General features: G+C 47.2%; 2 protein-coding genes across 3 annotated transcripts in view; both read right to left on the minus strand.

Moving 5' to 3' along the window:
• Positions 1-16,417, minus strand: part of spegb (striated muscle enriched protein kinase b) — a 40,637-nt gene extending 24,220 nt beyond the window's left edge. The window contains exons 1-6 of the mRNA XM_086145426.1: positions 15,527-16,417; positions 4,360-4,446; positions 3,530-3,596; positions 1,921-3,422; positions 1,661-1,804; positions 959-1,141 (exon numbers count right to left, since the gene is read on the minus strand). Coding sequence (XP_086001552.1) covers positions 959-1,141; positions 1,661-1,804; positions 1,921-3,422; positions 3,530-3,596; positions 4,360-4,446; positions 15,527-15,932 — 2,389 coding nt within the window. The 5' untranslated portion in view covers positions 15,933-16,417. The remainder of the gene's footprint in view (positions 1-958; positions 1,142-1,660; positions 1,805-1,920; positions 3,423-3,529; positions 3,597-4,359; positions 4,447-15,526) is intronic.
• A 956-nt stretch (positions 16,418-17,373) lies between these two features.
• On the minus strand, positions 17,374-20,356 carry LOC147234765 (C-X-C chemokine receptor type 2-like). Of its 2 annotated transcripts, none has more exons than XM_086144600.1 (2): positions 20,337-20,356; positions 17,374-19,583 (listed from the first exon to the last, which is right to left on the minus strand). In XM_086144600.1, the coding sequence occupies exon 2, from the start codon at positions 19,498-19,500 to the stop codon at positions 18,430-18,432; it is 1,071 nt and encodes a 356-aa protein (XP_086000726.1). In that variant the 5' UTR covers positions 19,501-19,583; positions 20,337-20,356; the 3' UTR covers positions 17,374-18,429. The 2 variants fall into 2 exon arrangements, with proteins under 2 accessions (XP_086000726.1, XP_086000725.1); XM_086144599.1 differs by having other exon boundaries at positions 17,374-19,508; positions 20,337-20,354.
• Between the last annotated feature and the right edge of the window lie 1,087 nt (positions 20,357-21,443).

Genomic DNA, 21,443 nt, shown 5'->3' on the forward strand with positions numbered 1-21,443 from the left:
GAACAAAGCGCCTCGGACTGTTTGTTCTCGGCGTCGGAATGATCTCTAAATACCAAACAATAGTTGATTTCACAGTGAGCGGAGCCAGCGAGCCTTAGTGGGCAATTTATAGGTTCGGCTTCGCCTCTTGGTTGCCATGGTAACTATAAGTGTGGTCGTTCAGCTGGAATATATGGCACATACGATTTGCTGGGAGAGATAATGACGAGGGAGCAGGGGAGGAGGTGTGCGATGCCAGTGTGATTCAAAAAAAAAGCCCAGTATAATTTCACAAGATTCTGCTGTAATTGGTGTTTTAATGGAGGAAACTGCTCTATCTATTAAGATATGATATTGTGCTTTGTGTTTTAACTCTCATTTCACATATGTCACACTGAGTATAGTTATTTTTTGCATATAGTACCATTAATATTTGTATTTCCATGTTCTTACATCATATCATATGTAGCTATTTCTTGCATGCGTGTCATTATACTATGAATAGTTTCTCAAAACTACACCACAGATGTTTCAGTCAATGTGACCAGCTTTAGCTAGAGATGTTAGCAGTGATTGGCCCAAAGAGATATTCTCCATAAGTTGTAATAACATGGTGGAAAATATTGTTGTCACAGTCCTGAACCGTCCACGACCCTGATTTTACTCATTTGATCTGCCAGATGGGATTATATTTAGAACATCTGGAAGAGATGCGGGATTAAAACACAATATCTCCATTCACGCAGCCGAGGGCTAAACTGGACGTTAGCGGGATGTTAGCGACCCCGATTTCCAACGCCGTGTCCACTTCCACTCGAGCATCCGTGCTTATAATCGGCTCATTGTCTTCTTCTGTGACAAGTGCGGTTATAAACAAATTTAACAGCGGCGACTTAAACACCGAGGCTTTTTGCTTCTTCGCCGAGAACGGACGAACTACCGATTTGCTTGGTTTTGTATTTTGGGAGGTCATCCTTACCTGCTTTGACGGTGAGGGTGGCGCTGCTGCCGGCTCTGCCCTCCTTGTTGACCGCGGTCACGCTGTACTTCCCCCCGTCTTGCGTCTTGGCTGATTTTATGAGCAGACTGTGTCGCTCACCCTCCACTTTGACAGTGAAGTTTGGGAGGCCGCTGATTTCAGCGTCGTCTTTTGTCCATGTAACTTTTGACAAACAAACAGGAGACACAAACTGTTTTCCCTGCATGCGTGTACATTTTACATCGGAATTCCATTCCTACCGCATGACATAATGCGATTTTGATCCTTAGTCGGAGCTCCTATTCTATACGTAAGTACCTACTGTGTGTCCCTTTGTCTACTCTAACACCATGGTAAAATCATAAACACCGTACAGTAAAAATAGAAAATAAATAGTTACGCTTGGGAGTCCTAATGAGAGGGAAAAAGGTTTCCAAAAATCAACACAAATGAAATAAAAAACATGTAGCACAATCCATTTCCGGCAAAGGTAAATACAGCGCATTTGCTTCGCTCCCTGACTAGTTCCTGAGCAAAACCTAGTTTTAACGTCACCAACATACGCAAGCCAACGTCAGAATGATGGAAAAAGATCTTCGTCATAAATTTATGAGTGATAGCGATGTAACCGCGAAACGCCGTCGTAAATCCGGGCCCGGCTACACATGTATATGTATACATACAAACACGTTATGGTGGTACCTTCAGGGATCGGGGTTCCTGCGATTATGCATTTTAGTAGGACATCCGATCCAGAGGATGTGACCGTGTCCTGGAGTGGGCACTCAAAAACGGGGGCTTCCATCGGATCTTCTCCTGCAGATACGTAGGAATCGTCTGAAGAATCTGCATTGTTTCACAGAAGATAAGTCTGACGTCAGACACCCTTCTGTTGAATCAAAATGGCGACCAGCAAGCTGGTTCTTCACAGGAAGCTACTTGAGAGAATCGTTTTTTCTGACCTAACTCTGGAGACATGGGTCGTTGGCGGCGGTTCTTTCCCTTGATCTTGGGCTGTCTTTCCTTGGGGCTGGTTTTAATCTGCTGAGTCTCACTTGTCTTCACAGGATGATCCACCTCCATTTTTTCGTCTTCAACAATAATGGTAGGGATAGTGACTTGGACCGCTTGCTTCGGGGGGTCCACTACCACTTTCTCCTCCTTTGGAGTCACCGGTGTCGCCTTTGGGGGTTTCGGTGAAGCCTGAGGACGATCCGGAACGACGGCGGGCCTTTTCTGCGCCAGAGGACTCTCGGGTCTGTTTTCAATTTTCCTCAACACAACTTCTATCGGTGTTTTCCTACCCGAAGTCTCGTCCTTTTGCAAAAGAGGCTCGGGTGAATCTTGTATCCGCGACACCCTCTGAACCAGTGGACTCGGGGACCTTTGTTCGACCCTACGTACGGCGGTCCTCTCGACGACGTGCCTGATTGGCGAGTCTTCCCTTTGCTGATTATATAGTGCAGGTGATGACGACCTCTGAACGATTTCTGTAACCGGACTGACCCTCGTGAGTTCCCGAATCAATCGCTGCCCCGGTAAGTCGGACAACTGCATCGACTCCGGTGTCCCAGCTACGGTCATATGAACAGTCCTTTGCGGTTGGGAATGGTGATGCTCTGGTTGGTGTTGAGGTCCTTGCCGGAAAGGTGGTGGATTTAGCTCTTTCTCTCTTTGCTCTTTTGCCCATTGAACACGTTCCCTCTCTTGGAGTTTTTGGAGGACTTGCGGTGGAATCGGCTCGATCTTCCTGAAAGGCTGCCGCTGCTTGCTCCTCAGGGTCAGCTGCTCCGTTGAGAACGACTTCTTCATGTGAGGCTTACCGACTAGTTTCTTAATGCGCTGGAGCTCCTGCGTGAACTTGTTCTCGATGTCCTGAACCTTTTGGGAGTAACGTGTTTTTTCCTCCAAGGAAGCGGCCCTTTGTCTGAACATTGACCTTCGTTCGGCAGCGTCTTCTGTGAGAGCCTCTCTTAGATCCTCCCGTGAGCTTTCTCGAGAAATACCCAGTCGACTTCCCCCGTCATCGGAATCGACCGATCCGGCGCGATTGAAACCGGCCCAGGATCTCCCCGAAATGGAACCTTCTGGAATTTCAAGGCTCCGCCGCCGCTCTTCTAGATCGCGGACTTTCTCAAAAACCTTGGAGCTAGCTCTCGTGAGCTTTGGGGAAGGCTTGGGATTCAAATCTTTCCGGGAGTACTCGCTCACTGGAGTTTGTGGCCGGGAGTCCTGGTTGTTGCTCTGGGACCCGGACTTGGGCATTTTAACCTTCTCTTCAAACTCCCCGGGCACCGTGTCTTGGTACTCTGCCGGCACGACCACTTTTTTCCGCAGGCTGAGGGGTGTGTTTGAACCAGAGCGACTTGGCATAGGGGAGGTGGAGGTGCGTTTGCCGAGTCTCGGGGAGGGGGGCGGCAGGACTTGCGACGGAGACTCTCTGGTAAAATCAATTGACGGACTCCTGAAAAAGAGGGTTTTTAGATGAAGTCTGTTGAAATCGGTGGTTCCGCTATTGAGTTCCGCTCAGCTAGAATTGTACTCTACTTGCTAAGATGTTTCATTTCTTGCCTGGTGGTGTTAGCGTGATCCTCACGTCCGCGTGTTCCGTTGCCATCGTGCACACATTTGTCCATCACTGAGATGATTTAAGAACAGCAGACACAGGACAAGGATATGACAGAAGTGCTAAACATAAGAGAGGTTACTGGGACCTGCAAAGAATATAGCCCATAACGTAAGACCTGATTTAGCATATTTCTTGCTACCGCTCTTGTTCGCTAACCAAAAATACAATGAACTCTATTTTACTTCAACATGCATATACAATAATAAAACATATTGTCATATACTTCCTGTAAGTATCAGAAGACATGCAAAGCATACATTGTTTTTGAGGTTAAGTTTGGGTACGTACAATTTGAATCTTATTCATTATTTCTTGTAACTGAGGTGTACTACAAGAGAACTCATAGGACGATAGACTGTAATGTGCTTGTATTATACATCGAATACTTCGAGCTAATAGTTTAGCGAAAATAAACTTGAAAGGATTTTGCAGTAAGTCATAGGGATGTGTGTTCAGTATGCGTATTGTTTTTGTGTAGCGTTGCAAACTTTAACGTACAACAGTGAACTCGGCTCGGCATCTGAACTAATATTTGGTAATACACCAAACCAAGCTACTCTCTGAGGGGTTATTAGCTTTTCTTTTAGCTCATGAAACTTTATAACCGCAAATGTAGCATCAAACATTGACTTCAGGTGTGTTGCTTTCCGACAAATAAAAATATCCAGGGTCGGTTCTGCTGAGAAGAACCGGTTTGCAAAACCGAAGCAGTGTTTTTTTTTGGGGTGGATATTTAAAACACCAATGACAGGGACGTGAATCTGACAGACACCTGGATGCGCAGGCTGGTCCTCGAGATCCCCGCCGTCATCTTTGGTCTCAAAATGGTCTTCGCCTTCATCCTCCGTCGTCTCCGAGTCTGAAGCACAAGCGGAGATAGGTACATGTGCGTTTACGTAACAAGGGAAACCACGGGAACAGGACGCCGAGCATCCATTGGATGGACAAACAGGGCCGTCTCCTTAGAACGCAGAGTATTTGTTTATCAAGTAGGCAGTTTTTTTTTTGTTTTTTTTTGTACTACCTTTCTAAACTAACCCAGAGCAATCCTCAACGGAAGAAAAGCGTGGAGCTTTTTAGGACGCAGAGTTGTAATGCATCTCGTTCCTTTTGTTCCCTCTCACTGTGTCAGCTAAGTGGACGCTGATTAACAAAGGAACTCCCCCAGGTGTCATTACAATACAAAAAACCCAACTTACTAGGGGTCTTTAAACCCCTTGTCAAAAAATGAAAAGTCCTACGCCAGTAGTTGTGACTAAGCTAATTGTTCTTCGTGCCAAAATAACTTCCAGCTGCGGTATGTACACGATTTTTTTGTTTGTTTTTTTGTTTTGTTGCGAATGGCAGAGCGAGAGAATCCAGTCATCGGCCCAACTTAAAATAGAAAGCTTGAGTCACCGGCCTGGCAGCGAAGTGGCTCCGCTGGGAAGTTTTAGCTCCCCCGTAGGTGGACTCGCTCGGGGAGGCAGCGGCTATTTGTTGCTCCTCGCCAGCAGAACGGTACAATCATCTCGGCTCTGCCGGCTGTGGCAGGAAAAAGCACTGCGGACACTTGCGAGGGTTGCATCAGTCGGACGTACCCGTCTTCAAGGACCCGTTTTCACTGCGAGCGCTCAAATATCTGTGTTCTGAACCCAGTTGTATGCTTCCTCTTTTGCGAACCTCGACGTTATTTAAATCTCACTAGAGTCATTCTTTAGAAGATCGGTCCTTGAAAGAGCTCCGAGTTCTTCACCTCTAAATGCCTGCACTCCTGCCTTCAATAAATCATCTTCACGTCTGATTCCGATGAAATATCCGATGACGAATTCGACACTGATATCACGAAACGCGACTTTATGAAAAGACAAGAGTATATCGGTTATGTGTTGAGAATTGACCGATGGCGTCTTCTCTTTGTCTCAAGTCTGTCGAGCGTAAAGTCTAAGTTTTCATCTCGATTTTTGGATCTGGAACTTCAGTCATCCGATCACAACCCATAGTTTTTTTCCTCCCGGACCAGTTAATCACAGAACTACATGCAAAACATACAGGAGTTCCTTCACTCATTCACATGTCCGGGCAATTGGGGGTCCACTATGAACCTCCTGCATTTGTTTGGACTGTAGGAGGAACCCTAGAGAACCTGGAGAACCAAGATGCAGACACTGGGAGAACATGAAGACGCCACACAGAAAGACAAACAAGCAGAAACCTTATTGCTGTGAGGCTTCCCTAAAAGTTAAGAGTTATTGGAACTTTTCGTCGCTAAATCTATAATTGGTATGTTCATGGTAAAAAAACAAAACAAAAAATATATATATTTTAAGAAATTATGTGTATGAAACAGTTTATATAGATTAGCTCATATTGGTAAAAGCTACGAGAGTAAAAATAAATTTATTCATAGAATGAGTCAACGGTGGAGTATTAGCACTGGATGCTATGGTAAATACTGCATGGCAAACACATCCAGATGGTGACTGGTGTGTCGACGGCAGACAAAAGCCTGCTAGCACGCTAGCGGGCTAGTCTCTCAATAGGTTTCTTAGCATGGTCTACCCCTGGTTCCGTTAGCCTGCTATATGACAACGTTACATACAACGATGTTTTCTTTCCGTCAGTAAAACATACAATATCTCCAAAAGCTGATATTCTAGAACATCTCTCCCTTTCTTGGTCTGATTGATTGATTTGTTTTCAATTTTTTTTGTTGCGGAAATGTGATCCGATTTGAAAATATGGTCGGGGAGGATGCGAAGAGTCTCCACGCTCAACGGAGCTCCACCTGATGCCGTGATATTTGAGTTACTGGTCTCAGCCTTGTCCTCCACGGTGAAGCCCCGGTCCCATAGCGCAACCCAAAACATTTCAGCATTAACAACACTGCACTTCTCACACCATGCTATAGATGCTAACACAGGTGGCTAGCATTGCTGAGTGGAAGCTAGTGAATGGATTCGTTAGCACCGTCAGTAGTTCATGATCCAGCTAATAATGTTCCCCTGCTATGTTGCTAACATCAACTTTGTAGAAATAAGCTAATGCTAGCCCTAGTAGATAGTTCTTTTAATACCAGAGGTGATTCTAGATCAGTAGCATCTTCATCCCGTCTTATGAGCGTACATTTACAAATGTTGAGTTGGTTGTCATCCCAGAGTAAGCTAACCATGCGCTAGCCACCAACCCGGAGCTTCAGTGTCAGCCATAAACCTCAGATTCCCCCGTTCAGACATGCAACTCTTCCTGAAAACCACATCCCTGCGTTCATTTCCCGAGAACCGAACCCCACAACCATCACACATTTGCACTTTGACCCTTGGGCGAAGTCGTTTTTTTCTCCGCGTTTCCCGCCATCGACAAAACGCGATTTCAAATCGATCCCGCGGGCGACGACGTCTGCCTGTCGGCAGAAGGAATGACGGTCGTCTTCTCAGTGCTGCCTTCAGCTTCCAGCTCAAAACCAAAAGTTCTGATGCTCCTTTAACATCCGGATCGCCGCAGTAACTCCACGGTTACACCGGTGCGTGTGTGTGTGTGTGTGTGTGTGTGTGTGTGTGTCGGCTACCCCTTCAGCTGACAGCATGTAGAATCTCCTCCGCTCTTGTTTCCATGCACCTGCAGGCTGAGGGAGAACCTCAACCAGCCAGTGAGATGTTACACCAAAACATTTAACATAACACACACACACACACTCACGTGGAAAGATGAACATAAATCCAGCTTGCCTGATTATTCTCTTTGGTTAATCCTTTCTTTTGCTCGCCCTTGGAGGCGAGGTGTTCCCCGAGGTACCGCCGGGGGTTCCGTCACTACGAGCCCACATCGGCGCATCTCTTTATCCCGTCAATCAACAGGTTCAAAAAGGATGGATGGAAAGAAAATCCCACCTCTATTCAAAGTCCTGCCAACGTGCTGATTGGACGAAAGAGCAGGGGGGGTGGAGGGTGTTAAGAGAGGAGGAAAAAAAAATAAATAAGCAGAAGGCACTTTGTGCGTTACATAACAAGTTGCCGCCTCGTAGAGTGAGTGCGCGGAGAATCCTCCCATCCTGCGAGGAACGGAGATTCGCAGCCCCTCCAAGCGCAGGTGGAAATATGCATTGGGTGAGCATCATGTGCTCTGAGGGACCCCCCCCCCGGTCCACACACACACACACACACACACACACACACACATGCGTGCGCTTGCTCCCACTCCACGCAATAGCCAGTGAGCATCTTCCACCCCTGCAGGCAGGAAGGGGATGCTGTGGGAGTGATCCACCGCCACCCCCGCCCGTCTTTTCATAGGAATATATTTTAAAAAAAAAAAACGCTGTGCTGTCAGCGGAAGCACCGCTGCAGATACGGAGAAACCTCCTCTCTGCTCCCTGCATCGCCCGCCAACATCCGGAACCCCCTCCTCCTCCTCTTTTTCTTGTTATTCATTTCGTTTATTATTTTTCTTTCTCCCACATGGATGTGACGGATTTCGCTGCCCCTCGGCAGAATGAGACGTTTTTTTTCCGCTCCAGAGCGGCCGTCTCAGACTATAATGTATGTGTGTGTGTGTGTGTGTGTGTGTGTGTGTGTGCTCTGACATCCAAACATCTCACCTCACCCTCAACCCTCTGAGAAGAGGAGCAGTTGAAAAAAAGAAAAAACTGGCCTTGTTTTAAATTTTTGTTTGCAGCCTTGTGTGTGTGTGTGTGTGTGCGTGCGTGCGTGCGTGCGTGCACCGACATCCAAAAATCTCACCTCACCCTCAACCCACTGTTTGTCTTCAGAAGAGCCGATAAGAAGAGCTCGATTCTGTTCTGATTTTGTACATTTTAATTGACAATAACAAATTGGTATTCTTTTTAATGTCGCTTTCTGACGTGTGTGTGCGTCTGTGTGTGTGTGTGTGTGTGTGTGTGCGCGCGCCACTTCATGCAAGAAGTTGGCCCGCCCTTAACCGCCCACTGAAGAAGCTGGTACCAGTCACACTCCTTCCACCAACAATAGGTGTGTATTGTATCCATGCCTGTGCTTTCCACTGGTTTTTGCTGGTAAAGAAAACATTTACATGCCACCCTGTCACTCACAGGTCATATAGACAGCCACGAACACACACACTCATTAAAACGCGTGTGTTTTCCATTCAAGTTTTGAATGTGCTGTAATAGTGCAGCAGAGTTTTACAAAACTCTTTATATTCTGATTCCTTCTGTTTTCAGGAGAATCCTAGTGATAGTTAGATAACACTTTCTGATGTGAGAGTCCTGTCCGCCGCATCCTGACCGCGATGCTGACGCGGCACGCAGCGAGCGATGACTTTTCAATAAACCCGTGGATCCGGGACGGCGGCGGCGGCGGCGGCCTCCCGGGCTATAATGAAATACCTGCAGGTTTAATTACACGCCCGGCCGCTGATGCAATCTCAACCGTGGGGAGCAGCTCGGCGTTTCCTTGGCAGCAGGACTTTCTGTCAACCCCGCTGTTTCTTTGTCCTGTGTGCGTGCGTGCACGTGCGCGCGTGGGGGTTTAAGTATTGATTCAACATTAATTTAGCAACAGGGAAATGAGCCCTGCCGGTTTACCGCCCCCGGAAAGGAACTTCCAAAAAGGACCCCCGGGCACGTCGGACGGCGGGGAGGCTGCAGTACCTATGCCGGGCCAGCAGGAGGCGCTGTGTTTTTTTCTGAGACGTGCCTGCGTTGAGACACTTCCTGTCTAGCAACAATCCTAAACATTCAAAATGGCAAGCAGTAGACTGGCAAGGAGCCGGAGTTACTACTTGCAGCGACCCTGAAGTGCAAGGAAGCGCAGGGAGGTTGCAGACTGGGAGTCATGGCAGTACAAGTACTCTGGAGTACTCTGATGTTTACCGTTGTTGTTGTCATGGGCTTTCCTCGTCTCCATGGAGACGGAGGCTCTTGCAAGTATTTCCACTCCGGAGCCCATTTACAAATCGTAATTCTGGTGTCGGTGGACAACCAGAACGTTTTCTCCTGACAGTGTTATTGTGTCAGCAGAGCCTTACATTAACTGAGGAATCTGCGAGGAAACCCCAAGAGGCCAATTGGAGAGTAAAACCCGAAGTAACCTAGATGTACTTGACATAACTGTCCTCCATGGAGAACACGTGCATGGTATTTTGGAATAATTCGGACTGAGACTTGAAATACCATCAAAATAAGTGAGCCTAAAGGACTTGGACTGGAGGAGTTGCACGGCAGCGCTAAAGTCAGCGTCTCCGCCTCACAGCCAGAAGGTCCCTGGTTGGATTCCCCATGTTCTCCCCGTGTCTGCATGGGGTTCCTCGAGGTTCTCCGGGTTCCTCACACAGTCTAAACAGATGCAGGAGGTTCATGGAGACCCTACATCACGTGTCAAACTCAAGGCTCGCGGGCCAAATGTGGCCCGCCACGTTATTTTATGTGAATAGTTATTAGAACATCATATAAGGTCAGATTGTCTTGAAATAAATCAAACGCGTGCACTGACCATAAACTACATTTCCTACAATTCACGTCAATCATGTTGCCTGCGAAATGACGGCGTCCCGCCATTAGATCGCAGTGTTTTCACATCAATACAATTTTCAACAAGTGGAATTGAGAAATACAAATGATCCCTAAATATCCGATAAGAGAAAAGTTGATGCAGATGGAAGGCTATTTAAAGAAAGATAGTTTTGTGCTTAAAGGGGGAAAAAACTGTATGTCGTTTGTGTTGTGGGGCAGCGTCGGTTGTCAAAGAGTGCAATCTACATCAGTATTTTGACACCAAACACGGAGCTAAGTCTGCCAAAGTTAGCCTTCCAGAAAAACAACAAATTGATATTGGTATGAAATATTTCTCTTTATTCCCTTTGATAGTTTGATTATTGATTGATGGAGCAATGTGGGTGTCTTAACCTGACTCGCACTAAAACCATGAAAGTCGCGTTCTTAGGTGTCGGAATTGAACGGCCTCAGACTTTCACGCTATTTTCATCCACCCCATGTGACGAGGCTAAATGTTTTGGCGGCATGAAGCTAGTGAGCCCGGAAAAAAATCCATAAATTAGCCACATCGTTGTTTAAGCCGCAGCGTTCGAGGCGTGTGAAAAAAGTAGCGTCTTATAGTCTGGGAATTACGGTACTTACTGACCGGTTCTTGCACTAAACTGTACCAAAAACTCTCTATATTCAAATTCAAATGACATATATTCATGCATTTCAGGTTTTTAGGCTGTTAAATCCCATACTTTGTATCTTCATGCACTTTATACTCATAGTTCAGTCTTTATTGTTTGTTAATCGTGCACTTTGCTGTAAATGTGCACTCTATTATTATCATTATTATGTTAATCTCACATCACTGTGTGGAAGTAGGATCTGCTTCTGGATTCTAGTTCATGTGGAGAAAAAAGCTGACTTTGGCTGAGAGGGTCAATGGTTGTATGCCTGTTTTTGACGTGTGAATGAAGGAGTGAATGGTTGTATGTCTCTATTTGTGGCCCTGTGATTGACAGCTTGAGCCCCGCCTCTCGTCCAATCACAGCAGGGATAGACTCCAGGCCCCCACCCACAACCCTGACTGCAGGGTTAGCAGTATGAAGAATGAATGAATGAATGAATGACTTGGCCTTAGACTTCAAAATAAATCAGCTTCAATGAAAAGTTGCATGAGGAGTGAGGGGGGAACCGAAAAGTAATTTAAATAAACACAAAAAATGCAATTTTTTAAATAAAGGTTTTGTAGCACTGCGAGTTTCAACGTAGCTTGACGAAAATAGAACGGTACGGTAACACAAATACGATAGTGTTTATAGTATCTGCACAGTGAAAGAATTTTGTCCAAGACAGAACAAAAGATGCTGCACGACAAAAAAAAATAAAAAATAAAATATGAAATTATAATATAAAATAGCAGATATATCAGTTGACCAAACAGCCAATCACAAATGTTCTCCCTTTACTTTATCGAACAAGAACTGGATTTGAAAAGCTGATGCTTGGAGGTAAATGTACTCATTGAAGCCCCCTCAAGGTGCACAGATTATATTTTGAATATTTTTTCCATTCCCTTCCCATGTGATATGAAATTGGTACGGCAGCGGCGGCGGCAGGGGGATTTCCAGCGTGTAAATGTAGCTCCACCTGACACGTTAGGGCCGGGCGGCGAGCCACGTTCACCGTCGGCGATGACATTAACGTCTTTTTTTTCTTTTTTTTAAATTGGCATCGAACATTGGACCCGCGGTCTGCAGGACGATGGTTCGCGTTTTAGAAATAAAGGCGTGTTGGCTGATATTAGCGCCTTATTATTAGCAAAGCACAAATAGGCTTTACACCGGGTGTGCGTTTTATCGTTTCAAGACGAAAACATGAAAAAAAAAATCATTTTCTATGATCGTTTGAGGGAAATAAAGTCACACAGGGCCGGGCTAAAATTAGCAGTGACGTGCTCCTGTGTAACAGGAGAGAAGCTAGCCAGCTAACATCCCAAAAATCTAAGGCCTGGCACATTCCTCTGTATAAATAACTGGAGAGTCGGCGAACGTGGGGGTGGTGGTGGGTGGAAGAGAGGGAGGGATGGCTCGGGCAGTGCGGTTGAGTGATGGGACAGCTGCGAACGGAGTGCTGAATCAAGCTGAAGGTTAAAATGGAGAGTCAGAAACCAGTTGAAACCTCACTAGATGTGAATGGATGATCATTGTCTCAGAGGAAAGCAGCCCTGTGGGTTCCCCACTCCGCTAAGGCCTTGATTTGTTGGGTTATTCCATCTCCTCTGTCTTGGTTTGTCTCCCGGTTCCGCTTTGTTAGCCCGGGAGGTTACACTTCATATCCAAACACCCGCCGGGCCTCTGGAGTTCTGGGCGTTTCGCACCTGGAGGTTAATTTGAGCTGAGGGGTTTGGAGTCCACGGGTTAACGGAAGCACAACAGACAAATAAAAATCCGAATCTAGTCCCGAGGTAGATCGTGTCTTCATTATGTACCGTTGAAAAATTGAGTCATGTAAAGATAAAGTGTAAAGATGTTTTAGTAGAGGGGAAGGATAACATAAAGGAAGATTAAGGAAACATCTTGGAAAGTTCAAGGCAAATCCTCAATGGTCAAACGATGCCAATTTCCTTCCAACCGTCTTTTTCTTTTCGGCAGCAGACTTTGGTGAGGCAACATGGATGCGCAAACTAGGCTAACTGTTCATTTCCTGCCCTTCACTTGCGCATGCTGCTCATTAAATACTATCTCCAGTGAAATAGAATTAGCTTCAGGTGGTATTTTGGTCGATTCACAAAGAAACATTTTCTGACCTTGAACACTAGAGAGCAGAATATGTATGCTCGGTATGTTATTATCTATAAGCGTCTGTAAGGGAACTCCTGGGTAATTTCCGCTTTACAAATAAAGATAAGGGAATTTCCTTGATGATTCCTAGCGCCTCGTGGAGTTGTATGCAAGTCACTGATATGCTCTTCCATTGCCATGGGAACCTCCACCCCCTTCCTCTTCCAGTTTGCACAGATAGCTATGTGCCTCAAGTGCCAATTAAGAAATATTGTTTGGGTGAGACACGAAAGATGGACAGATTAGCTTTCCATTTCAGACCCTCCATGTTCTCCATGTGTCTGCATGTGGTTCCAATGGGTTCCTCCTATGTCCCAAAACATGCAGGAGTTGTCTGAGTGAAGGAACAAGCAAGTGAGTGTATGTCTCAATGTGCGGCCTTTTGATTGATCGGCAAGCAGTTCAGGCTGACCCTCGCTCAGCAGCCAATGACAGCTGGGATAGGCTCCAGGCCCAGACAACTCTGAGTCCCGTATAAGTGCTATCGATAACTAATTAATCAATAGCATCCGATATTTAAGGAAATGTGATGCTCTGGTTTCACGAGAGGAAGGAGTCCTCACCTGAGTGCTCCTGAATCCTCACTCCAAACTTTTCCCCCAGACTTGCACAAAGCCTCCGGTTCCAGTGCGAAAATCAAGTCGGGAACATTCAACAACCATCGCAAAATCAATTCAGCCGTTGGGGACTGCCTTGACTCTTCATCTCTGGATGCAAACCTACATCGTGTTCGTTCTCCCTACAGGAATGCAAACAGGGGGGCCGATTCATGAAGGCCATATCGGCAGAGAGCAAAGTAATCCGTTAGAAGGAGCTGAAGTAGAAGAAGCAAAGACACTTTCCAGATCGGAATGCAAGTCATTTTTTGGTAACCCCCAAAAAACGGGGATGAACAAGCCTTTGGATCGGCGTCAACAAGCTGCTGAGGGCTTCCTTGTGATTAAAGAGTATCAGAGGCTCAAAGTCAAAAGCTCACATTTGCAAAAACTGTTTGTCGTGATGAATGATGGGAATCAGTTCAGCTTCTCCAACCTGCAGCACCAGCAGTTTTCTTCCCTGACCCTACTTTTAATAGTGTCTTCTGGACAGTGGGACAACACTATGCTGTGATAAGAATCCCCAAACTCGCATCCTTGAAGTTAGCTTAGCACTGCAAATGGTTTTCCATGGTAAACGTTAACCTACCACAGGAAGCAAGAGACCCCTACTCCCCCAGTTAGATTAGCCCGATGAATGGTTTTCTAAGGTAAACGTTGCCGAGCACAAGAACCTAGAGACCCATCCTCCGCTAGTTAGCTTAGCACTATGAATAGTAGCAGTGTTGAAGCATACATCTGTCAAGTCATCAAATATGAAGTCCAATAACCCATTCTTATGTATTCTTACATGGTACAAGTCAAGCCCCTATGCAAGAAGGCTAATGCTTTTCGATGTGCTTGCGCGCACACACACACACACACACACACACACACACACACACACACACACACACACACACACACACACACACACACACACACACAGAAGGATTGGCTGATACGGTTGTTAAATTCTGAATACACAAATAAAGATTCAAAAGTGACCCTTATATCAAAATGTGGAGTCATACAGACCCACCATCTGCTAGTTAGCTTAGCACAGTGTTTAGTATTCTGTGGCAGGTGTCAACATACCTCCATCAGAGTCATAACACACACTGAATGCCCAGACCACCCTGTTGGGACTCATTCATGCAAGTATCTGCGGCGTGCACCTGAAGCTCCTCGCTTAAAAACAAACCGCAGAAGAAGAGAAGGACAACATGAACAACATGGAGGTTGAAGCTGCCACAGCGTTCATGTTCTGCATGGCAGGGATTCTAACCGTGGACTATCAGCTGGGTTGAAGTGTTCACTCACTCCTTCACCAAGCTAGCTGTTAGCTAACTCCGCGCTTATTTTGGCCAACATATTGATGTTTCGCCGAGGCGTAGCAGACCAGAAGAGCTCGGACCTCTTTGTCACCCAATTTCTCACTGCTTCTGACAGCAGAAAGACCGCTTGCTTGCTGGTCAGCAAGAAAACTGCTGACCAGTGACCACGGTAGTTTTTAAAAATGGCGCTCTGCCGTCCTCAAGAAGCATCTGGTCATGGGCGTGACTTATGAGTCCCTATAGCACATGGGTCCATATGAAACTGTTAAAAGGCCCTGCCTTGGAATAGGATCTAAGATGGTTCCGAGGTCCCGGTTCCTGAAAAGGTTCACGTAACAACAAAAAGCTCAGAGTGAAAGCTAAGCATGTGCATGAAGTGACCTAACTGTCCAGAAATCGACCAAGAAGTTTGTTACCAGGAAATCGCCAACAGATAATGGGTGACAATGGCAAACTTAATTTCCCTCATTTTTGGATACCTTAAAATAGTCATCAAAGTGGACGACTGAGTACACAACGTGCACGTACAGTGTCAGACATTTCTTGTTTCAAGCGCCCAAACTAGAAAGGTTTGAGAACACATGCTCCTGACAGCTGGAGGTGCTCCCTCCTGCGGCCGAAACATTGAACTGCACTTGTAACTTCCGATGCAAAAAAAAAAACAGCCCCTTGAAGGGAATCTTGAAGGGATTCCGCAAATCTAAGAACCCTTAAAGCAGAGTTTGGGGTTTTAAGCGAACATTACCTTCGCCCAGGTCCAGCACGGCGAGCACGGCGCTGCTCCTCGCCTCCCCAAGGTGGTTGTTGGCGATGCAGGTGTACAAGCCTGCATCACTGGGCTTGCAGTCCCGAATCCAGAGCCCCCCGTACTCCTGGTTCTCCATGTTGAGGAGTTCTTCATTGTGGTACCAGTACAGAGAGGGCTGGGGGTCGCCGGACACCGTCACCTTCAGACGGATGTCGCAACCCGTCCCCACCGCCGCGTTCCTCATTTTCCGCGTGAAAACCGGCGGCGTCGGACTCGGGTGCGCCGGACCTCGAAGTTCTTGCTCTTGGCTGGTCTTGGAGCGCTTCAGCGGGATGACGGGGCTCGGGGGCGCCGCTTCCCCGCCGTCCTTTTTAAGGGACATCTGCGCCTCGGTCTTTTTCATGGCTGATTCCGAAGCTTCCCGAAATTCTCTCACCGCCGAGGAGCTCGAAAGCTGAAGAAAAACAAATCCCGGCCTCGTAGTTCAGTCCTCTGAGTCCACCAGAAGGTTCTTGGTCTCACATTTTTGGAAAAAAAAAAAACACTTCCGCTACAAATGGCGAGTGAATGGACCTGGACTCATTTCCGCCCCCGACCCGAACCCCGGAGGAAAAAAGAAAATTACCTGGCGATGAAGGAGATAAGAGACGGCTCGCTCTTGGTTGCCCAGAGGTATTTTTAGGGCAAGACCCTCTGGATCATGTTGCATTAGCAGCTCCCCGCCACTCGTCCCCAGACGGTTTTCCACCGAGTCCTCAGCCAATCATCTCCCGGCGGTGCGATTGATCTTTTTGAAAGGGAAAAAAATAATTTTTTCGTGGATCTTCACCGAGTTTCCTCCTTTTTTCACCCATTTGATCTTCCGGTCTCCAGTCCAATCCAGCCCCTTCTCCCGTTAGCTAATCCCCTCATGATCTCCCCCCCCCCCCCGCCGCCGCCTCATGCCCGTCGCTCTGTAAGGGGGGAAATGACAGTCCTAGCGCGGCGTGTCGCACAATGACAGCTGCACGGCCAACCACCCCCCCACCCCCACCCCCCCAAACAGGTCATTTTTAGCCAACCTGGGGTCAGTAGAACACGTGAGATGGTGTGCAACAATCCTAACTTGGCCCAGCAGGTGGGAACGGGGCGGAGGGGGTTGATTTATAAGTCAAAGCTGACGTCGTTCCCTTCGCTGGTGACAATTTATTTCAAACATGACAGAAGAAGGTAGGAAGGAAGCGTCCAGACCATGAAGAATCACAACTGATCCGGTTGCATCCGACAGTATCTCCTGTCCTGGTTGTCCCCGGTTCGGTTCCCTTGGGGGGGCGATCACACGCAGGAGGTTCAGTCGAGACCCTAGATTTCCCAGGCGTGACCCGTCCAGGCTGAACCTCGCCTCTCGGCCAATCACAGCTGGTGTATCGGTGTATCCTACCCATCCCATTGCTGTATGTCACCAACGGGTATGATCTCCCAGCATCTCATGGATATACAAGTGCTGCCTCCGGTATGGAAGCTGGCGTCGGACTGGCGGTTTTAACGAAAGATTAACAATAAAAGTCAGCCTTAGCGCATGTAAGATAGATGTTCTTCAGAGAGGATATTAAATTAGTCGGTGTGAGAGAGGAAAACACAAAGAATAGGGTTCGATGGAGAAGGTTGATTCGCCGTGGAGACCCCTGGAGGGAAAAGTCCAAAGGAAAAGAACAAGTATTTTCACGCCACGTTGTTTCCTCACCGATCTTTACGAATGAATAAATGGAGATGGTCAGCAGTGCCGAGGAGTCTGAGCTGCTGCAGGAGCGCTTGCTAAACAAAAAAAGAGCCCAGCGTTCACACAGGCATAGGAGAGCCGCTAATTGTAGATGTTTATTTGCGAATCAGCCCCCCTCCTCACTCATTTGAAATACAATGAAAACGGAAATAAAACCAATAAAACAAGAGTTTAATGTTTTCTCACACCTTCATTTAAAAGCTTATTTCAACTATATTTGTCTGTATGAGCTCATACTATGATCTTATGTACAGAAAACTTTCCGACGGCCATCGATCAGGTCACAGTACGTCACAGGACTGTGACCTCCCTTCCGGAAGGACAATGACAGAGTTCCTCTTGACAAACCGTGCCGGGGAATTTTCACCGGTGGCGCAAAATACACCGTTTCCCATCAGCGTGCATTGGGACACTCAGTGAGGCAACAAGAGCAGACGTCAGGGACGGGTTTTGAGCAGTGCAACGGAAGAAACTGTGGTTCAAAGGCCTGTGATAAGGAAAACTGATAATGGGCATTATGGAGATATGTTCTGGAACAGAAGTGAAAGCAGGATCTTTTCAAAGAAGGCTTCAATCTGAAGTCAGTTTTTCAGGAGGTTAGAAGTGAAGAATAGCCCTTGTCCCGCTGGAGGAACCGGGGAACTCAGATCTCAGCTCCTGGAACCATCTGAGCTCCTGCTCCGACGCAGCATCTTTTTGCAGTTTAATGGGAGTTCCATCGGTTCTCGGCGATTGGTGGAGCTCATGCGCCGCGCACGTTACCAGATACTTTTTGCGGACCGCGGAGTGCTACCTTTGAAAGCTACCTTGGTCACTGATCGGCTGTTTTCTTGGGGCGACAAAGAGGTCCAAGGTCTTCAGCCCTGCTCCACCTCAGAAGGGGTCCCGGCGGTTCCTCACCGCTTGTGGGAATGCAAAACTGAAAGGTTCCCCTGGCGGAGGCTATCGAGCTCTGGACTGCTCTGTCCGAAAGCGACTAGCTTTTACTAGCTATTACAGGCTGGTGGTTGATCTTATTCCAAATATTTTCACCTCTGGGTCTTCTGCTCTTGTTTTGACTAGCTCAGGGCCCTTTTTTAATGTTCCGATGTTCCATCCCAGACTGGGGTCCCGTCTCCCAGCGCCGCTCCGCGTCCCACCGTCACATGAAGCTAGAAACGGCGTCGGACGACAGCGACGACCTGCTGCTGCGCGAGCCCGACGTCCTCTCCATGACGCCCATCTTCCTCATGATCTTGCCGAGCCTCCTCCTGAACTTCTCCCCGACGAAGGCGTACAGCACCGGGTTGACGCAGCTGTGCAGCATCCCCAGGCTCTGCGTGACGAACATGGCCCGGTCCACCGCCGTCCTGGCCGGGCAGTGGAACGGCACGATCTTGGCCCGCAGGAAGGTGTCGGCCATCACGGCGAGGTGGTACGGCGTCCAGCAGAAGAGGAAGGCCACCACCACCGACACGATGACCCTCATGGCGCGCTGCCTCAGGAAGCCGCCGCGCACTCGCAGCAGGCGCCGGACGGTGATGCCGTAGCAGGGCAGCATAACGGCCAGGGGGACGAAGAAGCCCAGGGTGTGGCGGAGGACCCTGGTGACCAGGCGCCACTCTTCGGCGCTACCCAGGTCGTAGTCTTCGGCGCACGTCAGCTGGCCGGAGTTCTGAGAGTTGAAGGTGGAGTTTAAAAGCCCGGGTAGTGACAGGAGACCCCCGGCGACCCAGACACCAGCGCAGATCCCCCAGCTGAGGAGCCGGCGGTCCAACCAGCGCGCCTCCGTGGCCCGCACGATCACCAAATAGCGGTCCACGCTGATGCACGCCAGGAACAGGATGCTGGAGTAGAAGCTCAGCTCCTGCAGGACGGCCACCAGCTTGCACATGGCGTCGCCGAACACCCAGCCCCGCGTCAGTGAGGTGGACCAGAACGGCAGCGTGATGGCCAGCAGGAGGTCGGCCAGCGCCAGGTGGAGGAGGTAGAGGTCGGACGGCGGCAGCGCCTGCTTGCAGAGGCCGATCACCAACACCACCACCAAATTCCCGGGGATGGCCAGCGCGAAGATGACCGAGTAGAAGACGGCGACCGCCAGCGACGCCGCGGCCGGGATGGACAGGAGGCTGCAGGGCCGCGTCGCCGGGTCGGGGATGAAATCGGTGTCGTTGCTGAAGGAGATGTTGAGGTCGTCGTACGCCTCGGCGAAGTCAAGGAACCAGGAGGACATGTTGGGGTCTGAGGACGGAGAGAGCACAACTTACTTCCGATCCAGCAGGACTTTCTCTCAAATGGACGACAAAAAAAAAGTACCTGAGAAGCAAAAAAAAAAAAAACAGAAGCGTCTAAATTTGGCAGGAAGTGATGTAACCAAACCAGGAAGTTTCACCAAGGAACCAAGACTCTCGGAGTCCCCCTCCCCCGAGCTCTGACAGGATCCAATCACTTAATAATTACTTTTAAAAAAAAACAATATATTATTTACTAGGTCATGGTTAAATTAAGAATAAAAGTGTATTTTCCATAGTTTTCAGTGTCCTTGTGGTTCGGTGGCTTCCCAGGGCCATGGAGGGAGGTCAAAGGTCACCATCTACTCCTTCTACGCCACAAAACCACAGCTGCTTGGCCCATTATTATTATTTTTTTCTTTGAAACACACAAAAAAAAAAAAAAGCTTTCCCCTTCAGATAAATATGTGATTCGTTCGGGAGATTTGGGCACGAGCCGTTTTCGGCTCTTCTCCTATCAGCTCAGCGGGAAAGTCATTATATCCAGAATGGATAATATTATTCATTGTCTTTCAATTTTTCCAACCTTTTTTTTTTTTTTTTTAATACATTAAAATTTTTTGAGTTTATTTTTTGTATTAAAATGTTTCCAACTGCATTTCAATTTTCGCCTTTTCGCCAGCAGCAATGACAATTTAATTTTCCCTTGAAAAATAATAAAGTAATCTATCTATCTATCTATCTATCTATCCAAAGGTTCACATGCTGCCCCGTCTTCCTCACACATTTAAATTAAAAATTGCATAAGGATAAAGACAAAGAAAAAAAAACAACTCACCGGTCATGTTGGCGTTTCTCCGAGGCTCTGACACACATCTGAGGAAGACGCGGCGTGGACACATCCCTAAGCCCCGCCTCCTCCCCCTCCATCATTCTGATTGGTCAAGCCGTCCAGTCACAGGTCCTGCACCTTCGGCCAAGTATTTCTCATTGTCATGTTTTTTTTCCCGTTAATGTGTTCTTTTCGCTGAATTCTCAGGATGTGACTCAAGTTAATTCACAGTCATGTGTGTGTGTGTGTGTGTGTGTGTGTGTGGGGATGTGTGAAGCCCTATAAAAGGGGAAGTGAAAAGTAAATAAATGCAGACATGATGTAACCGTCTCCAAGTTGTTCAGGTAGTGAGCGAACCGTCAGCAGCGCTCCTCCCCCACCGGCCGGGCACCGAAGGTAACGCCAATCGATTGGTAATCAATGGATTTCCCAATCATATTGGAGGAATTAAAAGCTGAAAATGACCAAATTACAAGCAACATCCTGTCTTGTACACCTTTCCTTTCATTCTGACTGATGGTCTTCTATCATATAGTATTCCTGATTGAACCCATTTCTTTACCTCTTTCATGCTCAAAATTAAAACACAATCAACATCCTGTTCGCATTTGAAATTTATTTTAAATGAAAATCAGCTTTAAATGTACACACCCGCCTCCTGTGTGTGTGTGTTCAGATTTTTCCTCAGAACCAACACAATTCAAGAAACAAAAACTGCCACCGTCCCGAGCAGGCCAACAATAACAATAACAATAAAATAATGTGTTTTACCTAAGGCGCGTTACTCGACACGACCCAGACAGATACATATACACAAAATGCAAATTTTAAAAAGGGGGAAAAAAAGCATCTCCACAAATGCATTTTGATTTTCCACATTTGACATTTCCAGTTTAAATTTGATAACAATCCACCAGGGCATGTTTGGAAAAATTAATTAAATTAAGTCTTTTGTTTTTTTTTTGCTGTCCGGACGGAGAAACCAAAAAATGCAGTTTGGATATTGGTCGTTTTATTTATGAGCCAAAATAGATAAGATAATACTTTATTGATCCCCATGGGGGAAATTATGTTTGTCACAGCAGCACAACAATAACAATAAATATGAGTAAA

Source organism: Fistularia commersonii, chromosome 4, assembly GCF_037954325.1.
Source record: "Fistularia commersonii isolate RoL2024-O1a breed Wild chromosome 4, RoL_Fcom_v1.0, whole genome shotgun sequence".
Lineage (NCBI taxonomy): Eukaryota > Metazoa > Chordata > Actinopteri > Syngnathiformes > Fistulariidae > Fistularia > Fistularia commersonii.